This window comes from Bufo gargarizans, chromosome 6 (genome assembly GCF_014858855.1).
Source record: "Bufo gargarizans isolate SCDJY-AF-19 chromosome 6, ASM1485885v1, whole genome shotgun sequence".
NCBI classification, from domain to species: Eukaryota; Metazoa; Chordata; class Amphibia; order Anura; family Bufonidae; genus Bufo; species Bufo gargarizans.
The window spans coordinates 70654481-70680708 of NC_058085.1; the positions used below are offsets into that span (position 1 = coordinate 70654481).

The window sequence follows — 26228 nt, forward strand, 5'->3', positions numbered from 1 at the left end:
TGAATTAGTTATCTAAATTCCTCTACAATGCAACCATACAAGGAATGAAGGCAATGCTGTACTCGTGCTACTGTACATGGGAATTTGAAAGTGCAGTACATTTCTGCCCCAGCATCAATTGAGCACTGATCTAGTATTTCTGGGAATGGTTGGTTTACAACGAGGTAGGAAAGAAATGTGTCATATCTGAAGAAACAGATTTTTCCTTGCACACCCCATATCCTGAACATACACCCATTTATGTTATGTCCAGAATGTTCCTGATTTTTTTACAGTACCGTAAAATGGAAATCTCATTTTTACAGTTTGCTTGCTTGTGAATACAGCACAGACGACAGAAGGAACACCCAACATCAACAAAGCTCCACCACCCATAGTACTCAATTAGGAAAATAAACTAGGTACAGGGAATGCACAAAATGGACTGCATTTACTTTATGGGGTGACTCATACACGCCTCGCCGATCCCATGCCGGAGGTTAGAAGCAGAGACCGGAGGATGGATGGGGGAGTCAATGACCAGGCCCAGTTTAGTGATAACAATGAACAGTCTTTTTACTGCAGATGTTAAGTGATGCAGCACAAGCATATATCAGGGGCAGTTCTGCTGTATTTTACAGAGCTTGCCTTTCTCAATGGCTGTGTATAGGCAGAGGCAATGATAGTAGTAGAAGTCCTTGAGTCTCACAAGTACACTTTGCAATGTTTCCAAATTAAACACAGGCATGCAAAGCTCACAATCAATAGTGCAGTTCACACAGCGGGTTGCAGATCTTCAAATGGATGGGCAATCCATTGTGTGTGTGGAGGGCACCGCAGCTGTATACCATCGCCACAGGCATCAAAGTCCATAGCCATAAACAAGCATTACATTTGCAATTACAAATATGACTGGGGTTATCTATCCTGCTTTCCCTTAGGTCTAGTCTCCTGGCACAATTACTCTGCTCGGCATCCTGTCACTCCATAGAAATTGTGTTTTTACTGGAGAAAAATGTACTTTCCTTGCTATCAACTTCTGCTAGGCCCACAAACTGTCCACAGCCCAAATCAGAATGAATTCTAAACTACAAAAAACTAACCAGACAGAGGCATGTTCACAGGAAACCCACTATTCTAAAACGTAACCTTTAATAATTCAATAATAAAAGCCAATACACCCTTAGAACAATAAAAAGAAAATAAATCAAAAAGAAATTCAAAAACGAATGCAAAATGACTATTCCAATGACTTATGATTGTAGGAGGGTAGGCAGACGTCTCATAGACATTGCATAGGGGTATATCCCAGATACTGGCCCTATTACTGCCGCCCTACCTGCAAACGGAATAGCCGCACCGATAGGGGCAATCCCATGTCTCGTGCCTCCTGATGGCCCTAGGATAGCCCTGACACGGGGAAGTATTCCAACTATGTGGAATAGTGGCCCTAAGTTTGGACCTGGACTAATATAAGTACCAAAAATAGCAACCAAATATAATGTCCCAGGTGGGGTGACACCCAATAACGTATAATAAAGAAAATAGTTAATAGAGTTAACTGCTACTTTGACTTATACTGATACAAAGTGCATGAAATAAATGGAATTAACCCTTTTTGCAATAATAAAACATTGCAGTGGTCCTCTGGAGTACTGCACTAGTTCCTCTTGACATGGAACTGCTAGCAACCAATGATGACTGAGGTAGATCACTGCAATGGCCATTTGGCCGAGCCATCACATTTCCTGTGTCAGGAGGGAACAGGATTTAGAGACCAACAGAGAACCTGGGGAGACTGGTAAGGTGAGCACTGTTCCCTCTAAGTGTGTAGCAGTGCTGACATGCTTTACAAAAATCTGGTGCCCTCTCAAGGAATGTTTTCCGTATCCGTTCCGTTTTTTTGCGGAACCATCTATTCAAAATGTTATGCCCAGCCCAATTTCTTCTATGTAATTACTGTATACTGTATATGCCATACGGAAAAACGGAGCGGAAACGGAAATACAACGGAAACAAAAAACGGAACAACGGATGCGTAAAAAAAAAACGGACTGCAAAACACTGAAAAAGCCATACGGTCATGTGCAGGAGGCCTTAATGTAAAAATTAACCATCTGGCTGTCATAGATTCTTACATTAATCAATTCAGTGCCCTAGAGTTTGCAGACATTAACCCATTTACAGCCCAAGACTACAAGAAATACTGTTCTAGACCATGAGATATACTGATATTAACTCCTTTGCTGCCCTGGTCCAGCAGGGATGCTGACATTAATTACTTCACTCCACCAGACCATTAGGAATATTGACGTTAATTATTTCACTGCAATCCACTAGGGATCTTAAATTTAATCATTTTACTGTCATAGACCACCAGGGATTCTTACGTTAGCCCCATCATTGCCCTTGGCCATCAGGCATGGTAAACATTAACCCATTCACTGCCACAAAACACCAGGGATACAGACAAAAAAAAACTTAATTGCTTAAAGCCACCAGGGATGTAGGCTAGCCCTTGTTGCAGTTTAATCCTATTTCCCTTAATGGCACGTGGTCCTGTGTATCTGGCTAGCTTATAGATTATAACAGAGCTATATGATAATATTTATTTTTGGTTCGGAATGCCTCCCCCCTTTAAATAGGTTTCTTCTAATACTGTATGATTACCAGTTAAAACACTAACAATAAAAGGAAAGAAACTGGTTCCATTACCTGAATTTGCCTGTAAGCTGAGGTTGAGAAGATCCTTCTTTCCACATTCTGGCCCCACATCACCCGTGTAGCTGGTAGGACGTGCACAAATCATAAACCTGCCCTCCTTGTCCTCCTCTGTATTGTTGCTTATAACTGCAAACACATCAAAATCACTACCCTTCTCCATCTTTTCGGACACGTTAATCTTCATGTCAAGTGCATATGGGACTTGCTCCCTCTGTACTCGAGGAACTGCCACCTGCTCATTTGCTTTTTCAAAGACCCGTCTTTCATCATCAGAACCTACGTACCAGAAAAGGTAGATAAAAAAAATCAATCAACGACTCTTCATAAGTGTTTATGTGCCAATATGATAACCTGAAAGGTGGTAATAATTCCAGATTTAGTGCAAATCCCAATAATTAAAAATGTCACACTATCATCATAGCTCTTAGCAGGGCCGTACCAGTTCTGACAGAATACGATGGATTCCATTGACTTACAATGCATTGTTTTGGATTTCTGATGTTTTTGACAAAAGGAGTAGAGCCTCGGGCTATGTTATTCTTTCTGTCAAATACACAAGAGAACAGCACACAGCAATAGCGTGGGCCGAGCCGTGGAGCTACTCAGCTTGTATGTGCTCATCACATCAAATCTACCAGATGCCCCGCAGCTAAAGTTCATCCATTCTGTCTGAATATACCACTTGCTATTACCGTAAATGCATTTGGAAAGCCTTCAGACCCTTTCACATTTTGTTATGTTGCAGCCTTGTGCTAAAATTAAAAAAAAGTTCCCCTCCATCAATCTGGACTCAACACCTCATAATGTGAAAGTGAAAACAGAATTTTAGGAAAAATTGAAAATTTATTAAAAGGGAAAACTTGAAATTTAGCTCTGAGGGCCTCCCATTTCTCTTGATCATCTTTGAGATGTTTCTACACATTTATTGGAGTCCACTTGTGGTACATTCAGTTGATTGAACATTATTTGGAAAGCCACATCCCTGTCTATAAGGTCTCACAGCTGACAATGCATATAAGAGTAAAACTCCAGAACAGGGTTTTTGCTAAAGGGTAATTACTGTGAAGTGCCCAGGGGCAGTGTTCGGGCTGTAAGTGCCCAGACCACTCTTCTTTCTTCTCACATAACCCCCCCCAGCCTGTTGCTTGACCCGCCCTGTAAGCCTCTTACGTCATCCAGTGTACTGGCCGATATCCCACCGGCGCAGTTTTTGCCCCTGGTGAACATCCAAACAAAAATACAAAGGTACCATTTGACTGATCTATAGTGATGCTACAGTGCTATGTAAGTGGTCTATAAGAGCAAATTGTGGTGAAAGACTCCCTTTAAGCTACTTTCACACTTGCGTTTTGGCTTTCCGTTTGTGAGATCCGTCATGGGCTCTCACACGTGGTCCAAAACGGATTAGTTTTGCCCTAATGCATTCTGAATGTAAAAGGATCCGCTCAGAATGCATCAGTTTGCCTCCATTCCGTCTCCATTCCGCACTGGAGGTGGACACCAAAATACAGCCTGCAGCATTTTGCTGTCCGCTTGACGAAACTGAGCCAAACTGATCCGTCCTGGCACACAATGTAAGTCAATGGGGACGGATCGTTTTCTCTGACACTGTCTGGCACAATAGAAAACTGATCCTTCTCCCATTGACTTTCAATGGAGTTCATGACTTGGCTATGTTACAGATAATACAAACGGATCCGTTCATGACGGATACATGCGGTTGTATTATCGTAACGGATACGTTTTTGCAGATCCATGACAGATCCACCCCAAAACGAGAGTGTGAAAGTAGCCTTATTAGAAAACTCCTTTAATCTCTACCTCTCAGCCCAGGATTGCAGAAACAGATAATAAGAACCTCATTGCCGCCTTTGGTTCTGTTTAAAGACTTTAGAGAAAGAGAGAGACAGAAAGACGGAGTACTACAACCTCAATCATTGTTGCTGTCTATATGTTGCTATTGGGAGGAATTTCACTGTCAACTACTTGGAATTGTACTGTTGGATGTACTACTATTCCCAATTGCACTAAAAATTTACATTTATTTACACCAACTGGCCTGGTTACTGACTCCACCAGACGCCGGACACTTCAGCTGTTCTACTGCCTTGCACCCAGACCAGCACCTAACACCAAGGGCACCATAACTTCTACTAGACAGGAGCCCCAAAGATTGTGCCCCCAATGGAAGAAAGTGTTTGCCCTCCTGTCACTGCATGGCTCCAGAGAGTGCCAGTGTGAGGATTGCCACTGTTATTTGTGAGTACAGCTACCATCCTTTATCTGCTCCTGGGGCTGCTGCATTGGCACATCAAGCTGAGATAATCTGAGAAAATAGTGGACTCCTTTGTAATGTGTCTTTCATAAAATATAATTAAGGAACAGCCAAGATGTATATCCAGTGTCTGGAAAATTATCTACTCTCCATTAGTTGTAATTATTATATTACTATATTAGTAATGATATAAGGCTCCATACACACAACAGAGCTTTTTGTGCTGAGCCTGCAGAGTTGCACAGGACTTCCTGTACTATGGAGTTGTGGGCACTCTGTGTGCCACTGTATAGTACTCCATTATGCATAATGCTGTAATATGGTGTTCGATAGTGACTTTTATGGTATCTGGCAAAAAAAAGCCCCCCAAAACGTCTATAGATGCCATGTCACAGCTCTGTACAAGGTTGTATGAAGCCATAATATATTTGTGGGCATATACTCTAAATGTAAGGCCTGATTCAGTCAGTAGTATTTTTGCACTGCACATAGACCCATGGAAGTCATTGATGCAATTCACATCTCTGTTCCATATGGAGAAACCCAAGGCATTGGCTTGAAGACAATTGCCTCTGGTGGTCACCAGGTCCATGTCCTACAAGAACATACAGACTTCACTGTGCACCACGGATAATTTTTAATACAGTCATCTATATTCCACCTAACTGTGAAAGGATCGCAGAACATTTACTAGAGAGTAAAGAGAAATTGCCATTTCTGTTAGAAGGAATATTACATTTCCTATTACTTCATTGTAAATCTGCCATGCAAATAAGTCCCCTTTAAACAGAATACAACTTATAGTTTTTTCACTCACCCTCTGGGTACTTGTAGTTGTGTGTAATGTCCTCCCGAGAGTCTTTTCCCACTGCTTTAGTGCTGATCTTCTGTCCAACCTGCGCAGTGTATTTTGTCTCTCTGACAGTACCATCTATCTGCTGTACATAGTAAATCACATCTGCATTCACCTCAGCGAACACAAATGGGACATCATAGTTTATAGCAAGGTCACCTTCCTTGATAGCGAGAACAGGAGCGGGGCCACAACAGTACACACCTGTAAGAGAAGAGAAGGTCTAAACAAGTGGTATAGTTACAGATGAAATGGAGTAAACATCCATAATAGTCTACTTGGAGTATCTCCACTCAATATTTCTTTCTCGTAAGAATTTGGTTACATGGAACCAAAAGTGTATCAAAGACAACCCATGTAGCCCTTCAAAAGAGCGGCTCCAATCCTGGTTGGTTCCATTCCCTTGTTTATTAGGTGGCCAGAACCTGTTCAGATCTTCCCTCTACAGAAGAACTGCATTATTTTTAAAAACAGGGGAAGTGGAATTGGCCATAAGGTTGCATAAATGGTGTGGAACATACCTCTGGGTGGCAAAACCTGGCACTAAAATTGAGGACCATATTTGCCTATTTTTCCTATGAAGCAATTTTTTTTTGTAAGCCACTGACTAGAGTGGCTTCTAAACAGTATATGTAAGAATTAATGAAGTCATGTTCAAAGGGTGTATCTGTCATAGAAACGGGCCCAAGGTTGAGTTAGGCTTGCCCTGAACCCTTCTGAGCAGTGTGTATCTGCAGGTGGCTATCACTCTCTGCAGGCACCAAAATCTTAACAGACAAAATATGGAACGAGCAGCCGAAGTTTTTTTTTTTATGAAAGGCAAGCACCATGCGCTCCAGTCTGAAAACAGGCATGTGTGTTGGAATAAACTAGGAGAAAAGATTCAAATTCCTACCATCACTTTTCTCTTGAGGAGTTGGATCAACAACCTGCCAGCCATCGTATCCTTCAGGAAGATCAAGACGGTTCATCCAGGCTTCAACCCAACAGTGGAAGTTCCTTCATAGAAAAGTTAGAAAAATCTCTTGTCAATGGAGAAAAACTTTTGTCCTGAAATAAATCTACCAACATGACTGCCAATGAGACAGTTGGCAATAACTCTATAGCTATAGTGATTTTCCTAATTGCCAACCCAATATTTACCAGATCATGTCTCTTTGCTTCTTCTGTTTTTTCCCTTGATCATCTAGGTACTGTTCAATCACCAAATTACTGTTAGTATCATGTGCAGAATAGTAGTTGGTAACCACCCGGGCTGGGATCCCCAGACTTCTTAGAACTGAAATACAACATAAATTAATCTGTTACCCATTGAAAGACTTTCCTCTCATCTTTTATTGTCATTCTTCTCACCTGAACAGGCAACTGCTGCAAAAACCCAACACTGCCCGTATCGCACTGCTTGACAACTTCGCTTCTTCCAACGTCTTAGGATGTCCACACTGCCGATCCAGAACATGGGGCTTACTCCATCACCATAGGCGTTGTCCCAACGCCCATACAGGATCCCATTGTCATCGTTACAATTCACCTGTAGGATCATGGAGGAATCCCAAAGGTATCAACATGATGGGATTGCCAAATTATACCCTATATCATGAAAGGTGCAGCACATTGAAATCTCATTCCAGGATTGATCAGGTTAAACAAAGGTTTAAGAGATATGGGCACAGAAAGATTTTCCTTCTATTGTCTAAAGATCTGAAATGTTCTAAATTCTAAACAGTTCTTAAATGTATGTCAGTTTAATGATTTATAAACTCACCATTGCACTGACGACACGGCTAATGTACACGGGGTCATTCCGCTGGGTGCAGTCAGTGGTGGAATCTTCCACGAACCTGGGGTTGTTGTCTAACACCTCAAGAGATGCTTCCAGTATACCATCCTCAAACTAGTAAAAACAAAGGAACATACCACATAAAAAGTGGACTAGGGCTCATTATAGCTATAAAAAATTCCCTATGAACTTTTGTCTGACAAAGTTTATATCTCATGAGCATTTATGCATTTTATTGAAACTTTCATAACTGTTGTATTAGGGATTATCTCCCTACATCTGCTCTCATTGTTTGGTAATTAGGTTAACATTTAAAGGGTTACTGAGCTTTCCAAAGTGACATATCAAACTTCATGGTGACATATGAAAGGTTTTGAATTGGGGGGTTTAAGTGCTGAGACCCCCACCTATCTCTAGAATGAAGTTAGAGAAGTGCTCACGTACCACGCTCTCTCTTTTGTCTGCATGAGTTTGGCTCAATAGAACTCTATGTGCATGTCTCGATTCTGTCTACTGCAACGAGGAGAGAGAGTGCAGTATGTGAGTGCTTCTCTCACCCCGTTTCAGCAATGCGTGGTGGTCTCAGCCCTCAGACCTCCAATGATCAAAACATTTCATATTTCCCTATAAATTTTTGCAAAGTTCAGTAGCACTTTAAAGGGCTGATATATCAATAGTTTTTTTTTGTATATCAAGTTATTTTTTTATGTTGAACATATTTTGAAAATGCCACTTTCTATATCAGTAACTATTGATCTATATAAAAAAAAAAATCAAAAATAATCTTGCAGTTTTCACTCTTGCTACTAAGCCTTATAATAGGCTGACACTTTCTGTTCTGTAGAGATCACGCCTCAGAAGTTATGTCATTATCATCACAGGCAGGAACACCTCCTCCCCCTCCCTGTACAATAATAGGTCACAGAGCATGCCCTCAACAGTCTCATGTTGTAGTAAATGAATATCTCCTCCAGACTAAAGGTTACTATGGTCCATGTGGCTGCTATAAAGCTGAACATGCCCACAACACTCTCTCATAGAAGTGAATGAACATCTCCAGACTAAGGCGCGGTTCACATCTGCTTTGTGAACTCTGGCACTGTAATCTGGTAACTATACTGTATCTGGCGTACATGCCGGCTTTCAGCTGGACAAAAAATGCTACAGGCAACATGAATGGGGACGCGGCGGTGCGCGGCGGTGCACGGTGGTGCTGGATATGGTGAACTATGGCAGTCTGTTCCTCCTCCACGCAGATGTGAACCCAGCCTGAAGGTTCATGCAGGACTTTATACACAACTGATGCTCAAATAAGACGGACCAGTTATTTTTCTGTTCTTCTGACTGATTAGAAGAAAGGAAAGCTAAACGCAAATGTGAAAGAGCTCTAAGTAGGGATGTTCTTGTAGGACTTAAATGTAATACTGTAGTAGTATGAGATTAGAAAACATGTCCACTTTCTTCCAGAAGAAGCTCCACTCTTGTCTGTGGGCTATGTCTGGTATTGCAGCTCAATCCCATTCCCTTCAGATACATATAACAGATACAGCTCGCTGACATGAGCAGTGCTGTTTCTGGAAGAAAGTAGACAGTCGTTTTTATAATCATGTTTAACACTGAAAATAGTCACCGTGTCTACAACACAGTCCAAGTCATTTCTCATCAGTGAGGTTGCTACATAAACTATGTTCTTCTAAGCAGCTTGGTGCAGAGGAATTTACTTCCCTTATATGACTGTTCTAAGAAATTTTAGGCTACTGAAGGTTCGTGTTGTTAAATGACTGCACGATGCACCCTGACACTTAAAGTTTACATTTCATCAGAGAGACCTTACAATGAGGCTGAATAATCTCCCTGTGACTCCGCTATCTGTCCAAGACCTTTTATGGAATAAAAAGTCTTGTCTTAACATGGCAAGCCACCAACGTTCAGGTGTCTGTCCTGCAATTGCGCAAAGCCCGATGCTTGTCCTGAGAAAACGTTGAGCACATAGAGAAGGGCAGAAATGGAATGTGGCTGCATGTGTACAGCAGATAAGACACCCGGGGAGTGGGAACAGCTGAGGCACTGGTGATAAGTCAAAAACAGAACAGACTTTGGTCCTAACGCTTACACAGAATATCTGCTTAGTGTCATCGTGCTGCCACATCCATACTACACACCAATGAGACCTGACAACAATGTATTGAGGGCCTCTGGAGGTTCATATGTCATAAGAGGACACCGGGTCACATTAAGGCAACTTATTCTTGCCCGTTATTAAGGCGCGATGACAATGTGAAAGCAAGAATATTTTGAATATATTCACAGTTTCTTTGGATCTACCAAATATCTGCTTTTAACATTTTATTGGATACCCTCATGAACAGAGAGGTGGTTTCATGGCCACCATAGAAAAAACTGAGGAACCATAATTTAGTGTAGAATCATACATCACCCATATTATTGTTACATAGAAAGCCTCATATTAATTCTCCAAATACACCAAGCTGATTCCAGGGCGTTACCGGACAACACAATTATCCATTTCAGTTGAGATCCATGAGATATTATCGGAAATCTTATTTTCAATACCAGGATGTAAAGTGAATTACACTTACGGGCAAACACAAGCTTTCAATTACCATTTTACAGCTGTTGTAGATAATCTATGGAACCAATTAAAGAGGATTTCCGGCCACAGTACGCCATGGCATATGCCTAGCAGATGTCCAAATGCAGACACCACCTTCCACCTTTAAAACAAAGGGCCTAGGGCAGGGATCAGCCTACAGCAGGGCATGGTAGGCGTTGTAGTTTTACAACAGCTGGAGAGCCGCAGGTTAGCCATGCCTGGCCTAGGGCCTTCGGCAGTTTCTCTTTGCATGCACAATTCCAAACTAAAACCCGATGACAAAAAATTCTGATGAACTGCAGTTTTTATATAGTTCTAGGTCAAGAGTAGGAATGTGTAGAGCAAATCTGAAGAAGCTGCCATACTTTGCCTAGTGCCATCATTTCTTCCTTCTAGGGATCATAAGAGTCCAAGCTGTTGGACCCTTACTGATCAGATGGTGCTCTGCTCACCTAGTGACATTCCATCTTTCAGAGGGGTATTCACTGCTCAACCATTCAAGGTTGAGATTGAAATTCTCATTGTATGTGATGGCTCCAATTGAGGTGGATGTGCTACACCATTTCTGTAACTCCCATACAAGTGAATAGGAGTTACTAAAACAGCATAGCAAAACCTGCACGGTTGTTTCTGTAAACACCTCTGGGCACCACATAAGAAGAGTATTCTGATGCCAGCCATGAGTGTCTGAATAACCATTGGGAAAAACATTCATCTTGCCGCCCTTTTATTGTTTTAATATCCATACAGCTCCTATGCAGACTTGTGTGTCTACATGGCAACAGACTACCAACCCAGTGAAGTTTCATCATACAGTCCTTCATACTTCACAGCAGTTTTAATGCATATTTGGGTTAGGTATATTACTGAAATTCACTGAAAAATTAAACCTACTTTAAAAATTAACTTTTAATAGATATTATTTAAGATATGTAGTACCCAGCTGAGTACTACATACCGATAATCCGGGATTCTGGTGTCCGCAATTTGAATCTGATGACCAGGAATCTTGGAATCCGGATCTAGGATCCTACTTTGAACCGTTGAGTACTACATATCGGTAACCGTAAGTGGTCATTTCTTGATTTAGTGTGACACATTTGTCCGAGATACTGCATACCATATGTATGTTCCATGCTAGATATCTAATTGCAGTTACTTTAATATATATATTGTATTGTCGTTGGGATTTATCTTAAATAATATCCATTAAAAGTAAATTTTTAAAGTAGGTTTAATTTTTCAGTGAATACAGTCCTTCATACTAAGATATATTTGATAGAGTAGGTCAGCAAGCACAAGGAGACAACTGAAAACGAGAATGACTAGGATCTGACTACACCGTTTGCAGTCTGTTACCGTGAAGACACATAGATCTCAACTTTTCACTTTAGGTGCATTAGGACTAGAGTAAAAGAAATGGTTGTGACTGTGGAGATAGCCTAAATGAAATAGTAAAATGAGGAAGAAAAGAAATTACCTGTCCAAAGTTCCAAGGAACTGTGGTGATCGAGTCTTTAGTTCCCTGGAAGATGATCCCATGCTGTGTTAAAACGTACTCTGTCCGCTGCTCATCATCCTCCATGTATACAGAATCCTCTGAGGAAATGAGATAGTTACACGGTGTATGGAGGTTTGTGCATTGGGACATCAGTCAGAGCTTAATCATATAAATACAATTAAAGGGGTTGTCTCACTTGAGCAATTGGATTTTTTCATATAGAGAAAGTTAATACAAGGCACTAACTAATGTATTGTTTTTATCCATATTGCTTCCTTTGCTGGCTGGATTCATTTTCCATCACATTATACACTGCTTGTATCCATGGTTATGACCACGCTGCAATCCAGCAGTGGTGGTCGTACTTGCACTAGCCTGTGGGGGCTCCCACAGGTCCTGGCCACCAGACCCGCACCTACAAGAAGAACGGAGCCGGGGAGAGTTGTGGCTGGAGGACCCCGGGTTTCCCGGGGTCCGTCCACCACCAGGCGCAGCTCCCCGCCTCTCCCATTGAAGTGAATGGGAGCGCATGCGCGGCCACCGCTCCCATTCATTTCTATGGGGCCGACGGAAATAGCCGAGCCAGCACTCGGCTATTTTCGGCGGCTCCATAGAAATGAATGGAGGGCGGCTGCGCATGCGCAGTGCGCCCTCCTCAAGTTTCTCCGCTCCGTTCTGCTTGTACATAGATGCAGTGGAGCATAGATGCAGTTTTATCTGGGGTCTGCACTGAGCTAACAGACTGTGAGGGACACATCTAATTTGTTCCTTCTTTGTTAGGACTTGTTGGTTTATTCAGGAGATGTATTTTATATCACACATTTAAAACTGTTTTTGCTCACTTATCTGGGAGACTTACTTCCTTTTCTGTGGGTGGTCATCAGCTCATCAAGCACCTGCAAGGGAGGTCCAGGATGCATTGAAATTAGTTCCTGTTAACCCCTTCCTGCATAGAAAATAGTCCCTCACATATAACCCAGAAATACATATGGCATCAAATGCCCCCTCAGTTTCCTCCTCCACTGTCTAGAATGGAGGTCCCCAATCTTTGCTATGTTGTGAGCCACACTCAACTTTTCTTGATGGTCGGGAGCAACAGGCAATTCAAAAGCAGAGGAGAAATTTTTTTGGGGATGTGGAAAACAAAAACATGAAATTGCAAACATTTGCTGATAAATGTCCCAGTGGGAAATGTAACACTAGTATTATACTGGAGAAAAGAAGTTGAAAAAATCCAGCTCCTGGATTTTCTCAACTTCTTTTCTCCATTGCCGCCCGCACCTGACACGGGCTGTCCGTGCTCACAACTAAAGGAAGGGCAGGTGAGAGCTGCTACACTCCTCTTTTTCTATATAACCCACTAGTATTATACTATCCAAATTGGCATTGCTTAGTGGTAAATCTACGATAGGTCTGCAACAATGTAATTCGCCAGCACATACGGTCATAACTTAGGGCTCCCGAGCCACACAGCAGGGGTTGTGAGCCACTGGTTAGGGACCACTGGTCCAGAGAGAGATATAGCTATACAGTATAAGTCTATGAATTTAGACTGAATAAATGGTGTCTGGACCACTTCACCTGCTTTTCTATGAGGTCACCATGCCAGCCCTTAGGGGAGCAAAGAAGCTACTGAGCATGTTAGTCCACCATTGAAAGCAGGAGTAGGTGGACCAGAAGGATAAACAGCAGAGGGTGCTACCAGAAAATTTATAAAAAAGAGAAACTGAACAATAATTTTATTGGCTCGATTCATTGCATTGTAATATTTTTTGCTCTCCTGAAAAGCACATGGATTTCACATTTTCATACTTCTGCGACTTGGGACAAGATTGAGATTACAACTATTCACGCGTGGCCTGTTGAACTGCAATAAAAACATGGACAGGTATCTGGACTGGCTCCAGGTGGACTCCTGAGTGACAGAGTCACAGTAAACCCCATGTCTACACCATCAGTGTAAAGCCATGACCACCAAGCCAAGTGGAAATGGGCATCTACTCCGGTTGGCCTGGTGCTGAGACAGCCCTGACAGCTACAGTGGAAGCACATAGGAGTCTTGAAGGAATGATGGATATGACACCTTGTAGGTTTGACTGCATATTAGTGACCATTTTATAATTCTACAATAGTAATATTCTCATACCTGGACACCAGGGGTTAAAGAGCAGGAAGAATTCTCCAAGGCTGCAGCTTTCTTCTGAAGTTCCTGTAGAAGTCTCCAGGGAGAGGGCGTACTTTCCAATTCGGGCATCAGGAGGAGAGATGACAGACAAAACAAGGTTTTCCCCATCGACACTGCTTATTGTGGAGCTCCATTCACCTTCCTGCAAGGAGTCTGTCACCTTAAAGTGAGCTTCTGTGCCAAAGTCTTCAGAGGGACATGGACCTAAAGAAGGACAAATTCAAATCAAAGAAGTTGGATTCCGTATTTATCGGTCAGAAATAACAGTTTGGAATCAAAGCATACAGAGGTACATTATGGCCTTGTAGACTTCAATGGGTATTGTATCACAGAACTAATATGAAGTCCTGTGACTCTGTTCACACTATGTTATGGCTTCCACATTTACAACTGATATCCCTTATAGTCATTTATTAGCCACCTGCCACATCTGCTGCAATTCTTCATGGTTCATTCATTTTTTCCCCCCTTATTGACATAAAATGGGTTTGTCAATTTTTTTATTTCACTTTGAAATGGATTTTCACTATTAAAAAAGGCAATGAAAACCTAGCGGAAATACAGTAATCCATGTTTAAACAGAGTCTAACAGTGACCATACGCATTAGCTGAATGTTGACCAACGATCCAATGAGTATGAAGTAGTCTCTTCCAAAGGAAAAGAAGGATCAAGCATGCTTGACTTCAACATGTCTAATCCCATTCAAAAATAGTGAGGTCCTACAGGAATATATTATATAGTATATTTATTGGTTAGGAATATACAAAAATAAAAGTGAAAAAATGAAATAAAAAAAATACAAAAATACAATATTTTATTACCAAATATTCCTTACCAATAAAAATATTATAAAATTAATTCCTGTAGGACCTCACTATTTTTGAATATTATATTGAATTTTCCCTTCTGTTGGCGCCAGAGAAGTGAGAGTCCTCGGTTTATATTTATACATCCCCCTCGTCTCAGCGGCATATCCCAACTTAATACCTATTGATGATACCTGAAAAATGACCGAAACGTTGTCATTCATCTGAGAAACAATATTTGAAACTATGATTTATTTTTATTTTTGCTGAGACAATGGAGAATCATGTATAAATACTTTCATTGAGTATATTTGCGTGTGCCCTGAATCTATCGAATATATTTCCATCCTTGTCATTTATATCCTAGGTTCCCCAAGTGAGTCGTCTACTTTTATTCCATATTGTAATGTCTAATCCCATGTTCTCTTAGTTGATATGCTAACACCAAATGGTGCCTGACAGCAGATTACTGACCACGAAGGCCCCATGCACATGACCACGTCCATTTTGCGGTCCCCACTTTTTTGTGGAACCATTAACTTCAAATGGTCTATGGTTCACATTTTGCAGACATATTGTTTTTGCAGAACGGTACAGATGCGGTAAATCCATTCTGTAAAAAGATGGAACATGTCCTATACTTGTCCTCAAAATGCAGACCACGGAACCATTGAATTCAATGGGGGCCACAGAAAATGCAGATGCAACACGGATACGGTTGTGTGAATGGGGCCTACCTGTGACTCGAGCATACATGTGAATGAGAGGGGGTAACGTAGATGGGTAAGTATTGCTCTCATTCATCCTATCCCATCTAAAGCGAGTGGTCCCCTTAAGAGAAAGCGTAATAACATGAGATCCGGAATGGACATATAATAGAGTGGTTTTCACAGCAGCTCTGCTCAGACTCTGAGAAATCATAATCATAATAATCATAATCAAAACAGGCATTTTGAGATCTTTTAGAAATGCCATTTTTACATGGATATTAAATGCATGTAGGTTTACCTCTTCCGACAGCAATCTCATTATATATTATTATAATGACTTCTTGTGGATAATACGGCCAGGCAGCCCAGGAATTCAGGCCCGGGGGCTTCCCTGCCAGAAGACAACAGGCCGTCTGATGAAAGGCCTGCGGCATGGATGCAGGGTGGCGGAAAGAATACGGAATCATATGAATAACCCGCTCCTAGATAGCTACGTGCTATGTAGTGTTTGACTCACAGGGCGGTACAATGTGTCTTTTTATTTCCTGACATTGTAATAAGGGATGGGAACTGATCTATGCAATGGAAACAGCAAGGTCATAACCCCCCCCCCCCCCTCCTCTTAAGACGCATGTACACAGCTGCATCAGCTAAAGCAATCAGGAACCATGAACCATAAGGGGTGACCACAAATGACCTGGAATTCACTGCCGCTGAGAGCAACACGTGGTTAACCCAGTGGCGTTGCGAGGGGGGTGCGGGGGGTGCGGGCCGCACCGGGTGACACCAGTCTGATGGGGTGTCACCCGCCGGCCGCCGGAGTTCTCCTTGACTGATCCGAGCCGTTTTGAAACGGCTCAGCTCAGTCACACAGAAAATGCAGAGACGCTGGCAGCAGGGAGCCTGAGGGAGGGACGGGGAGGAGCGTAATATGAGCTTAGAGTGGAAGCTGGCTTCTGCCAGCCCCACCCCTCCCCGCCCACCAACCAATCACCGACCAGAGCTAAGGGGGCAAGGCAAGCACAGCACACCAGCAGCTCTCTGACTCCAGTCGTCTGAGTCACACAAGTAAGTGCAGGGAGTCAGAATAGAAAGGAATCGAATGAGTCACAAGTTAAAAGTTTGTGACTCATTCGATTCTTTGAGTTAAAAGAGCAGTGAGTCAGAGGGTAGAACAGGTTACAGTACAGTCCCACCAAACACCACACTACACTACACTACACCCCCCCCCCCGTCACTTATTAACCCCTTATAAACCCCTGATCACCCCATATAAACTCCCTGATCACCCCCCTGTCATTGATCACCGCCCTGTCATTGATCACCCCCCTGTCAGGCTCCGTTCAGACGTCCGCATGATTTTTACGGATCCGATCCATGTATCCATGGATCCGTAAAAAATCATGCGGATGTCTGAATGGAGCCTTACAGGGGGGGTGATCAGTGACAGGGGGGTGATCACCCTGATTACCCTGATCACCCCCTGTCATTGATAACCCCCCTGTAAGGCTCCATTCAGACGTCCGCATGCGTTCTGTGGATCCGATCCATGTATCCATGGATCCGTAAAAAATCATGCGGATGTCTGAATGGAGCCTTACAGGGGGGTGATCAATGACAGGGGGGTGATCAGGGAGTCTATATGGGTGATCACCCCCCTGTCATTGATCACTCCCCCCCTGGTAAGGCTCCATTCAGCCATTTTTTTTGGCACAAGTTAGCGGACATTTTTTGTTTGTTTTTGTTTTTTCTTACAAAGTCTCATATTCCACTAACTTGTGTCAAAAAATAAAATCTCCCATGGACGCACCATACCCCTCACGGAATCCAAATGCGTAAACATTTTTAGACATTTATATTCCAGACTTCTTCTCACGCTTTAGGGCCCCTAAAAAGCCAGGGCAGTATAAATACCCCACATGTGACCCCATTTCGGAAAGAAGACACCCCAAGGTATTCCGTGAGGGGCATATTGAGTCCATGAAAGATTGAAATTTTTGTCCTAAGTTAGCGGAAAGTGAGACTTTGTGAGAAAAAAATCAAAAAAAAAATCAATATCCGCTAACTTATGCAAAAAAAATAAAAAATTCTAGGAACTCGCCATGCCCCTCATTGAATACCTTGGGGTGTCTTCTTTCCAAAGTGGGGTCACATGTGGGGTATTTATACTGCCCTGGCTTTTTAGGGGCCCGAAAGTGTGAGAAGAAGTCTGGGATCCAAATGTCTAAAAATGCCCTCCTAAAAGGAATTTGGGCCCCTTTGCGCATCTAGGCTGCAAAAAAGTGTCACACATGTGGTATCGCCGTACTCAGGAGAAGTTGGGGAATGTGTTTTGGGGTGTCATTTTACATATACCCATGCTGGGTGAGAAAAATATCTTGGTCAAATGCCAACTTTGTATAAAAAAATGGGAAAAGTTGTCTTTTGCCAAGATATTTATCTCACCCAGCATGGGTATATGTAAAATGACCCCCCAAAACACATTGCCCAACTTCTCCTGAGTACGGCGATACCAGATGTGTGACACTTTTTTGCACCAAGGTGGGCAAAGGGGCACCTTTCGGATTTCACCGGTCATTTTTTACAGATTTTGATTGCAAAGTTCTTCTCACACATATGGGCCCCTAAATTGCCAGGGCAGTATAACTACGCCACAAGTGACCCCATTTTGGAAAGAAGACACCCCAAGGTATTCCGTGGGGGGCACGGCGAGTTCCTAGAATTTTTTATTTTTTGTCACATTTTAGCGGAAAATGATGATTTTTCTTTTTTCCTTACAAAGTCTCATATTCCACTAACTTGCGACAAAAAATAAAAAATTCTAGGAACTCGCCATGCCCCTCACGGAATACCTTGGGGTGTCTTCTTTCCAAAATGGGGTCACTTGTGGGGTAGTTATACTGCCCTGGCAATTTAGGGGCCCAAATGTGTGAGAAGAACTTTGCAATCAAAATATGTAAAAAATGCCCTGCAAAATCCGAAAGGTGCACTTTGGAATATGTGCCCCTTTGCCCACCTTGGCAGCAAAAAAGTGTGACACATCTGGTATCGCCGTACTCAGGAGAAGTTGGGGAATGTGTTTTGGGGTGTCATTTTACATATACCCATGCTGGGTGAGAAAAATATCTTGGTCAAATGCCAACTTTGTATAAAAAAATAGGAAAAGTTGTCTTTTGCCAAGATATTTCTCTCACCCAGCATGGGTATATGTAAAAAGACACCCCAAAACACATTGCCCAACTTCCCCTGAGTACGGCGATACCACATGTGTGACACTTTTTTGCAGCCTAGGTGGGCAAAGGGGCCCACATTCCAAAGAGCACCTTTCGGATTTCACCGGTCATTTCTTACACATTTTGATTGCAAAGTTCTTCTCACACATTTGGGCCCCTAAATTGCCAGGGCAGTATAACTACCCCACAAGTGACCCCATTTTGGAAAGAAGACACCCCAAGGTATTCTGTGAGGGGCATGGTGAGTTCCTAGAATTTTTTATTTTTTGTCGCAAGTTAGTGGAATATGAGACTTCGTAAGAAAAAAAAATAAATAAAAATCATCATCATTTTCCGCTAACTTGTGACAAAAAATAAAAAGTTCTATGAACTCACTATGCCCATCAGCGAATACCTTAGGGTGTCTACTTTCCGAAATGGGGTCATTTGTGGGGTTTTTCTACTGTTTGGGCATTGTAGAACCTCAGGAAACATGACAGGTGCTCAGAAAATCAGAGCCGTTTCAAAAAGCGGAAATTCACATTTTTGTACCATAGTTTGTAAATGCTATAACTTTTACCCAAACCATTTTTTTTTTGCCCAAACATTTTTTTTTATCAAAGACATGTAGAACGATAAATTTAGCGAAAAATTTATATATGGATGTCGTTTTTTTTGCAAAATTTCACAGCTGAAAGTGAAAAATTTCATTTTTTTTGCAAAAAATCGTTACATTTTGATTAATAACAAAAAAAGTAAAAATGTCAGCAGCAATAAAATACCACCAAATGAAAGCTCTATTAGTGAGAAGAAAAGGAGGTAAAATTCATTTGGGTGGTAAGTTGCATGACCGAGCGATAAACGGTGAAAGGAGTGTAGTGCCGAAGTGTAAAAAGTGGCCTGGTCATGAAGGGGGTTTCACCTAGCGGGGCTGAAGTGGTTAATGTGGGGCAGTGTGGGGGGGCATATTACTTAATGTGGGGCAGTGTGGGGGGCATATTTTTTATGTGGGGCAGTGTGGGTTACCGCTTGGGTTGGTCGGCAGGCTCAGTGAAGGGATGTCAGCGGCGCGGCGGCAGCAGGGCGGAGCTTGATGGACGTCCCCTACGTGACTCGTCCCAGGGGGGGTGACACCATTTTCTACCGCACCGGGTGACACCAGCCCTAGCAACGCCACTGGGTTAACCCCCAGCGGTATTCCACTTCTTACTGTCTATCCAGGCTGAATGTGTTAAATTGTGCTAAAAATGACCTATTACTCAAAAAAAAAATGAATTTATACCAGCCGGGTTACAGCAGATGGCAAAATAAGTGGGTACAAACTGATGCATAAAGCAACCAGGAGTTCAGGTTCCATAGTAGCAAACCTCTCAAAGACTGAAAGAGAGGTCACCTCAACATCATACTGATAACGTCGGGACAGTTCAGCGCCCGGGCATCCCACGTGGATGGCATGACCAGTTTATCCTTCCTGAGATTCTAGTATTGATGGCCTATGCTCAGATGTTGGGACGGGGGGTCTGACTCCTGGCAATCCCAACGATGAGTTGTTTAGAGAGCCCACAACTCTCAGCAGAGCACCGTGGCCTCTTCAAACTGTTGATTGGTGGGGATGCTGGGAGCCGATCTGACATTGATGACCTATTCTGAGGCGTCTTCCTAGGCCAGTGACTTCATGTTCATGTGGCTTAGGTGCAGCTCAGTCACATTCAAGTAAATGGCGCTGATCTGCAACACCAAGCACAGGGGCTATACGATGGACGGTGCTGTTTTTGGTAAGCTGCGAGGAGGCCGAGGTGCTCACAGGAGCGCTGTGACCTTGTGAAAAGGATAGGCCTCCAATATCTTGGAAGACCCCTTTAAACAACAAAATTTATTTATCTTCTAAATTATAATAAAATTATTTTGGATATAACCTATTTTTTTCTATTCTAGATCAACTTGTCCCCTTCTGTATCCTGTAGGTTACAAAATTTGGAGCAATATTTTTCTAGAATGAAGGAGCAGTTGGAACCTATTCCCAGATAATCTCATTTCTGACTGCTTGAACACCGAGTCATTTTAAGTTTATCGTTTATTTGACTTAAAAAGCAAACCAGGCATACTACTGAGAAAAAATACTTATTATTTATGCAAATGAGGGCTTCGGCACACGCGGGTGTGTGGTTATCACTAGAAAGCCAAGTGCCTAGGCCTCACCCCTCGGTGCACTGAAGCCCTAAGTGCATAATGAATACACATCTTTTTTCTTAGGAACACTGCAACCAATTTTCACAAGAGAGGTATCAATTTAATCAGCAGATCAACCCTATCACACAGTTCGCCTGGTTGAATAGGGTTAATCCTGTCGACAGCTGCCCTTTAATAGGAACAACGTATCTAGGCCAGGTACCTGTTTGAGCAATAAGAGCCAACTGATCTACTCCTTCTTCATAACCCCGGGGAGAAAACTGTAGCTTGATCTCAAAAGCCTGGCCTCTTCGGACGATTAGTCTCGTACACCCGGCATCTCCAGTGTGGTGGTTCCGATTATTGGTGCTGCAGTCAAAGTCACAGTTCTCCAGTATCAGAGCTGCAAGAGAATATACATGAGCATTTAGACTTATATGGGTATTTTGCCCCCCAAAAATAACCAGAATTTTTGATGGGTAAAGGGAGATTGTCCAGCTTTCTTTAGCCATCGTTGATTTAATCACACAAGAAATCACAGACAAGTATAGTCCATAAGAAACCAAACATGATCTAAACAGTACATTTATTCAGTTCAGTCAACATATGTCTCAAAGCTTTGCATAGTACCAGCTTACACCATCAATGGAGCTCCTATACCTGTGATGGCTAACCTCCGGCACTCCAGCTGTGATGAAACTACGACTCTCAGCATGCTCCATTCATTTCTATGGAATTCTGAGAAAAGCCAAGCAAGTGTGCATCTTGGGAGTTGTAGTTTTATCACAGCTGGAGTGCCGGAGGTTAGCCTTCACAGTTCTATGCTACCTTAAAATTTAAAGAAACATATAGCACTTGAAGGAGAAGACCCATATAACTACATGCAGACTTGGGTGTCCTGGTCATATTCAAGCCAAGGACCTCCGGGGCACTACCTATGCGTTACATTGCCCCAGATCTGCCCCAAAATTTTGATCTATACCCAGTGATGCACACTAATTTATAAAAGAAGATCTGACGTCAAGAAAATGACATCACAAAACCGTGGCAATGCTCGGCCAAAAGTGTCATGCACCTTTGAGCAAAATGCTGCTAGGCGATAGGGGGGATCCCTCACCTTCATATAGGTCCTTGTAAATTCCACTTACTCTCATGATCATCCTATATAGATATATTTTTAGATATTTGTGGTCCTACTGGTAAAATAACACATGTAATCTGGGTTCTACATGTGGTTTCCACCAGCAAAATCAGAGCAGAAGAATCACCACAAGAATGCCCGAGATGGTGGATTCCACAGTCCCCTTCTAAACCACAGCAAACTCTATATAGCAGCGTGAATTCATAGGTTTGCAGTAGTAGTAAATGCTCAGTTTTGAGGGTTAAAAACCTTAAAGAAATTTCAAACAAGGTTCCTGGACCTCTGTCTTTAAATGCAGACGGTGGGTCTGAGCAGAGAGAGCCTCTGGTGCAGAATCTATAGTCAAATGCTCGTTTACACTGCCGTACACGCCCAAATCCCATAAGACTTGGACACAGAATATGGGATTAGTGCAAGTTACGGTAATATAATTTTCCAGTATGTCATCTTTCAACGGGAAGGACCAGCATAGTAATACTGTAGAAATCTCCTGAACTCTCCATACACTGGCAAAACTAATGAACCCAAGGTAAACATATCCATTTTAAAGTCAGTCACTTTTTAGTCACTGACTGTCTCGAAATTACAGCACATAACATATTTGAACTGTACCTAGAGGTGCAGCTGCACCACTTTGCCATAATTAAGTGTAATTTTGCTGTAATTATGTCTATTATTTTCATGTTCTGCTAATTCAGACATCACAAAACTGTACACACACAGCAGCATGTGATCTCAGTCTCCACGTCTTTTTTGTGCTATTTCTGGTATTGTCATTATTTGCCGTCGACACATTGTCCTTACTATTTTTGGAAAATGTCTGGCAACTGCTTGGCTTTGACATTTGGAATCTACTAAAGTTTCAGTCCTAAAAATGTATTACAGCTTTTGAGTTGATGTTTAGGCCTTTTCAGATGACAGTAAAATGGAAACAACACCTTGACCTCCCCCGAGGTTCTACTGAACCAGATGTAAGGTGGCCATACAATGTCAGACTGGGGTTCCTGGGGTCCACCAAAGGAAATTATTATCAACTCTTATAACATCAGTAGAGTTTAATAGGCTTTGAATCTGAAAAATAGACCCTAGCGACAAGTGATTGGCTGCAAAGTCATTCAAATGGTTCCTTTGTCCTGGATCTTTGGGGCCGATTAAGATATTAGAGCCATGGTCTGTTTTGATCAACTTTAGACTAATGTGTATGGCCACAGTGTTGGAATAGCCCACCAGAGTACCAGAGGATCTTCTGGTGGGCCATTCTAACACTGTGGCCATACACATTAGTCTAAAGTTCATCAGACCATGTCAACCATCATCATGTGAAAATTAACAACAATTGCCTTCGCCGACTGATGACAGACATTTATAGGAATGAAGTCAGCCATGCTTACATTTTTCATCTGATAGTCGCTATTCCAAAAGTGATCTTCCATGAAAGAACTTTCACGGAATGATTGTTTGTCCTTTAACCAGTGGCATTGAGCATGTCTGGCCAGTCTGGATGACTATAATTGACAATATGGATTAAAATATATGTACAGTATATATGGCTGCCTTGGCATAGCGATCTTTCAACAGATGATCATTCGTTCAATGGTTGTCCACCCATCAACCTACTTCTCTCTTATGTGTATGGCCACCATCAGGTGACCATAGACTTCGACAGGGAAGTCCAGGAATTGGGCCTATAAAACAGACTCTAAGGCTAGGTCTACACGATGACAATAAGTCGCGCGACACATAGGGCACAACTACACTGCAACATGTGTCCATCTTGAATGGATTTTTTGCGACTGTCGTGTCGCAGTCTCAGCATGTCGCATGTCCCAGTGCGACACCATAGACTAACATTATAAAAATTGTCGCGCGGCATTGGTGTGACAAAATGTCGCGCAACAAATGTCATGGTGTAGACCTAGCCTAAAATGCTTCCATGTTATGGATGTCTCAAACTGACCGAAGTTTCATCTGCTTTAGGGAAGGTTTGGTGATATGGTGATATGGCTGCCATTCAATCTCGAACAGGCGCCACACAACTACATTCCAGACTGACAAATGTGCCTATTAATGCAGGGAAACATCATCATCAGCTCGCCCTCAGGTCACACATTTGTCCTTCAAGAATCTCATAGCTGGGTGACAACCTGTTTAGAAATTGTAATTGTGCACAGCCTTTACCAGTTGTCGTAGAAAGGGGTGAAACAGATAAAACTAATTCATATAGGGGCCCCCTGACTCTCGACTAATAGCAGATATTAGGAGAAGGATCGGACATGCTGGATCTCAACATGCTCGATCCTCTGTTTCTGCAGCCAAATGTGCATGTTTACCGGGGATTAATATCTGTTGGCCGAATGAGTGTTGATCCTGTAGCTTTTAGATATATGGCAGCTCCATGTTTACTAGGGACTATTATTTTTGGCCATTATGCTCCTTAGATCTTTGTGTTTGTCCCCTACTACGTTAATAAACTAGATTTCAATATATTGATGACTTATCTTCCGAATGTGTCATCAATCTCAGATTGGTAGGGGTCTGACTCCCGGTACCCCTGCCGAAAGGGACGAGTGCTGAAGCCTCCTTGCAATATACTAAGCACAGCGCCTTACATTGTACGCTGGCTGTGCTTGGCATTGCAACCCATGGCCATTCACTTGAAAGAGACTGTGCTGCATGTAGGCCATGAGACCGATGAATGCAACATCACTTTGGCCTCTTCAAACAGCTGATTGTTGTGGGACCCCCACTGATCAGGAACTGATGACCTATCCTGATGATAGGTCACAGTATTTTGCTTCTGTAAAAACCCTTCTTAGTTGCTTTCTCAATGGCCTTTTGTTCCCCTGCATTGCCACATACGCAGGGACTAATTCAGTGAGACGGCGCTCTTCTCACCACATTTTTTGTGCTGTGCAAACATTCGTACTCATTTAATGTTTGCTTTGTAGAAGAAACATTCATCATGGTCTTTATCACCCACAGACAAACATGCCGCCCGGTTAATCAGACATGTCCCTCTGCAACTCCCAGCCTTCCAGACTATAGTGTAAAAACCTGATAGCGTGATAGAGTATGTAAGGAGTAATGAAGCTTGTAATCCAATAGATCAATCAACGCTACTACTCCATTCAGACTCTGTTGTGACTTGTATTACCATCATGGTGGTGGTCAGTGTACCTCCAAGGCATAAAAACACTACAGTATTCAAAGTGGTAGAGGAAGTAATGAGTACGGCACTCATCGAACATAATGCATTATGACCCTCATTAACATGTAGTACTAAACGAGGTGCGCCTTGGCCAGTAGCCACTGACTTCTTCTGTTCCCCAAACATGACCGTCTCTCCTGACTCCCCCATTCAGACACACGTTCTGTTCATGCATATGTGTTGTCAAAGGGGAGAGAGGAGAAATCCGCTGCCAGACACTTCTGGGAGAACTTAGGCAGGGTGCTGAATCTCTTTAGAGACACCAGTCCTGTATGGAGACTTACTGGAAGTACTCCATGGTAGGGAGACTTAGACCTGGGCTACACTGCGACTTTTTGTAGCGCGACTGATTGATTTTAACTATTGAATGCAGGGTCATCTATCGCAGGGCAAAAGGGGCAGCTGCTCCTGCAGGACCCAAGGCAGCTGCCTCTTGAGCCCCGCTGGCCACTGGAGGACCTTTCATGGGTCCATACTTTATTAACCAAGTAGCAGGACATGTAGGGCAAACATGGGGGATGTCCCTGCCCTTACTATTATTTCTGGGCGCCGCTCCGTTGTGCCGCTGTGGTCCCCGTTACATTCTCCCGCGCTGTATGCTAAGTAACAGCATCGGAACACCAGGGAGGAGACATAAACTTTTCTCCCTGGGCGTTCCTTCTCCCTGGCTGTAGCGCAGCGCAGAACGTCACAGTCAGGGAGAAGGTGAGGAGAAAAGCTGATGTCTCCTTCCTGGTGTTACGGTGCTGTTACTAAGCATACAGAATGTAACGGGGGCCACAGCGGCGCAACGGAGCGCCGCCCAGAAATAATAAGTGCAGGGACATCCCCCATGTATGCCCTACATGTCCTGCTACTTAGTTAATAAAGTGTGGACCCATGAATGCGGCAGCGGCACTTGTGTTCTCCATCTTGCCCAGGGTCCACGGCCCTGATTGAATGGCAGCTGCAGTCTACTCCATATTGCATACTCCTGGGGGGACAAAAGGATCTGGTGAAAAAATTCAGCTTGCCTGATCTTTCTCTCCCCTTACATCATTTGTCAGGGGTTGAGGTGGGAGCTCACAATG

General features: G+C 42.8%; 1 protein-coding gene across 1 annotated transcript in view; it reads right to left on the reverse strand.

The window, feature by feature from the left end:
* TGM2 (transglutaminase 2) overlaps positions 1 to 26228 on the reverse strand; it is a 52337-nt gene that overhangs the window by 17288 nt on the left and 8821 nt on the right. Inside the window, exons 2-10 of the mRNA XM_044299924.1 lie at positions 21033 to 21212; positions 13873 to 14115; positions 11706 to 11824; positions 7597 to 7725; positions 7185 to 7362; positions 6975 to 7110; positions 6727 to 6830; positions 5796 to 6035; positions 2695 to 2979 (exon numbers count right to left, since the gene is read on the reverse strand). Of these exons, the coding sequence (XP_044155859.1) occupies positions 2695 to 2979; positions 5796 to 6035; positions 6727 to 6830; positions 6975 to 7110; positions 7185 to 7362; positions 7597 to 7725; positions 11706 to 11824; positions 13873 to 14115; positions 21033 to 21212 (1614 nt within the window). The remainder of the gene's footprint in view (positions 1 to 2694; positions 2980 to 5795; positions 6036 to 6726; positions 6831 to 6974; positions 7111 to 7184; positions 7363 to 7596; positions 7726 to 11705; positions 11825 to 13872; positions 14116 to 21032; positions 21213 to 26228) is intronic.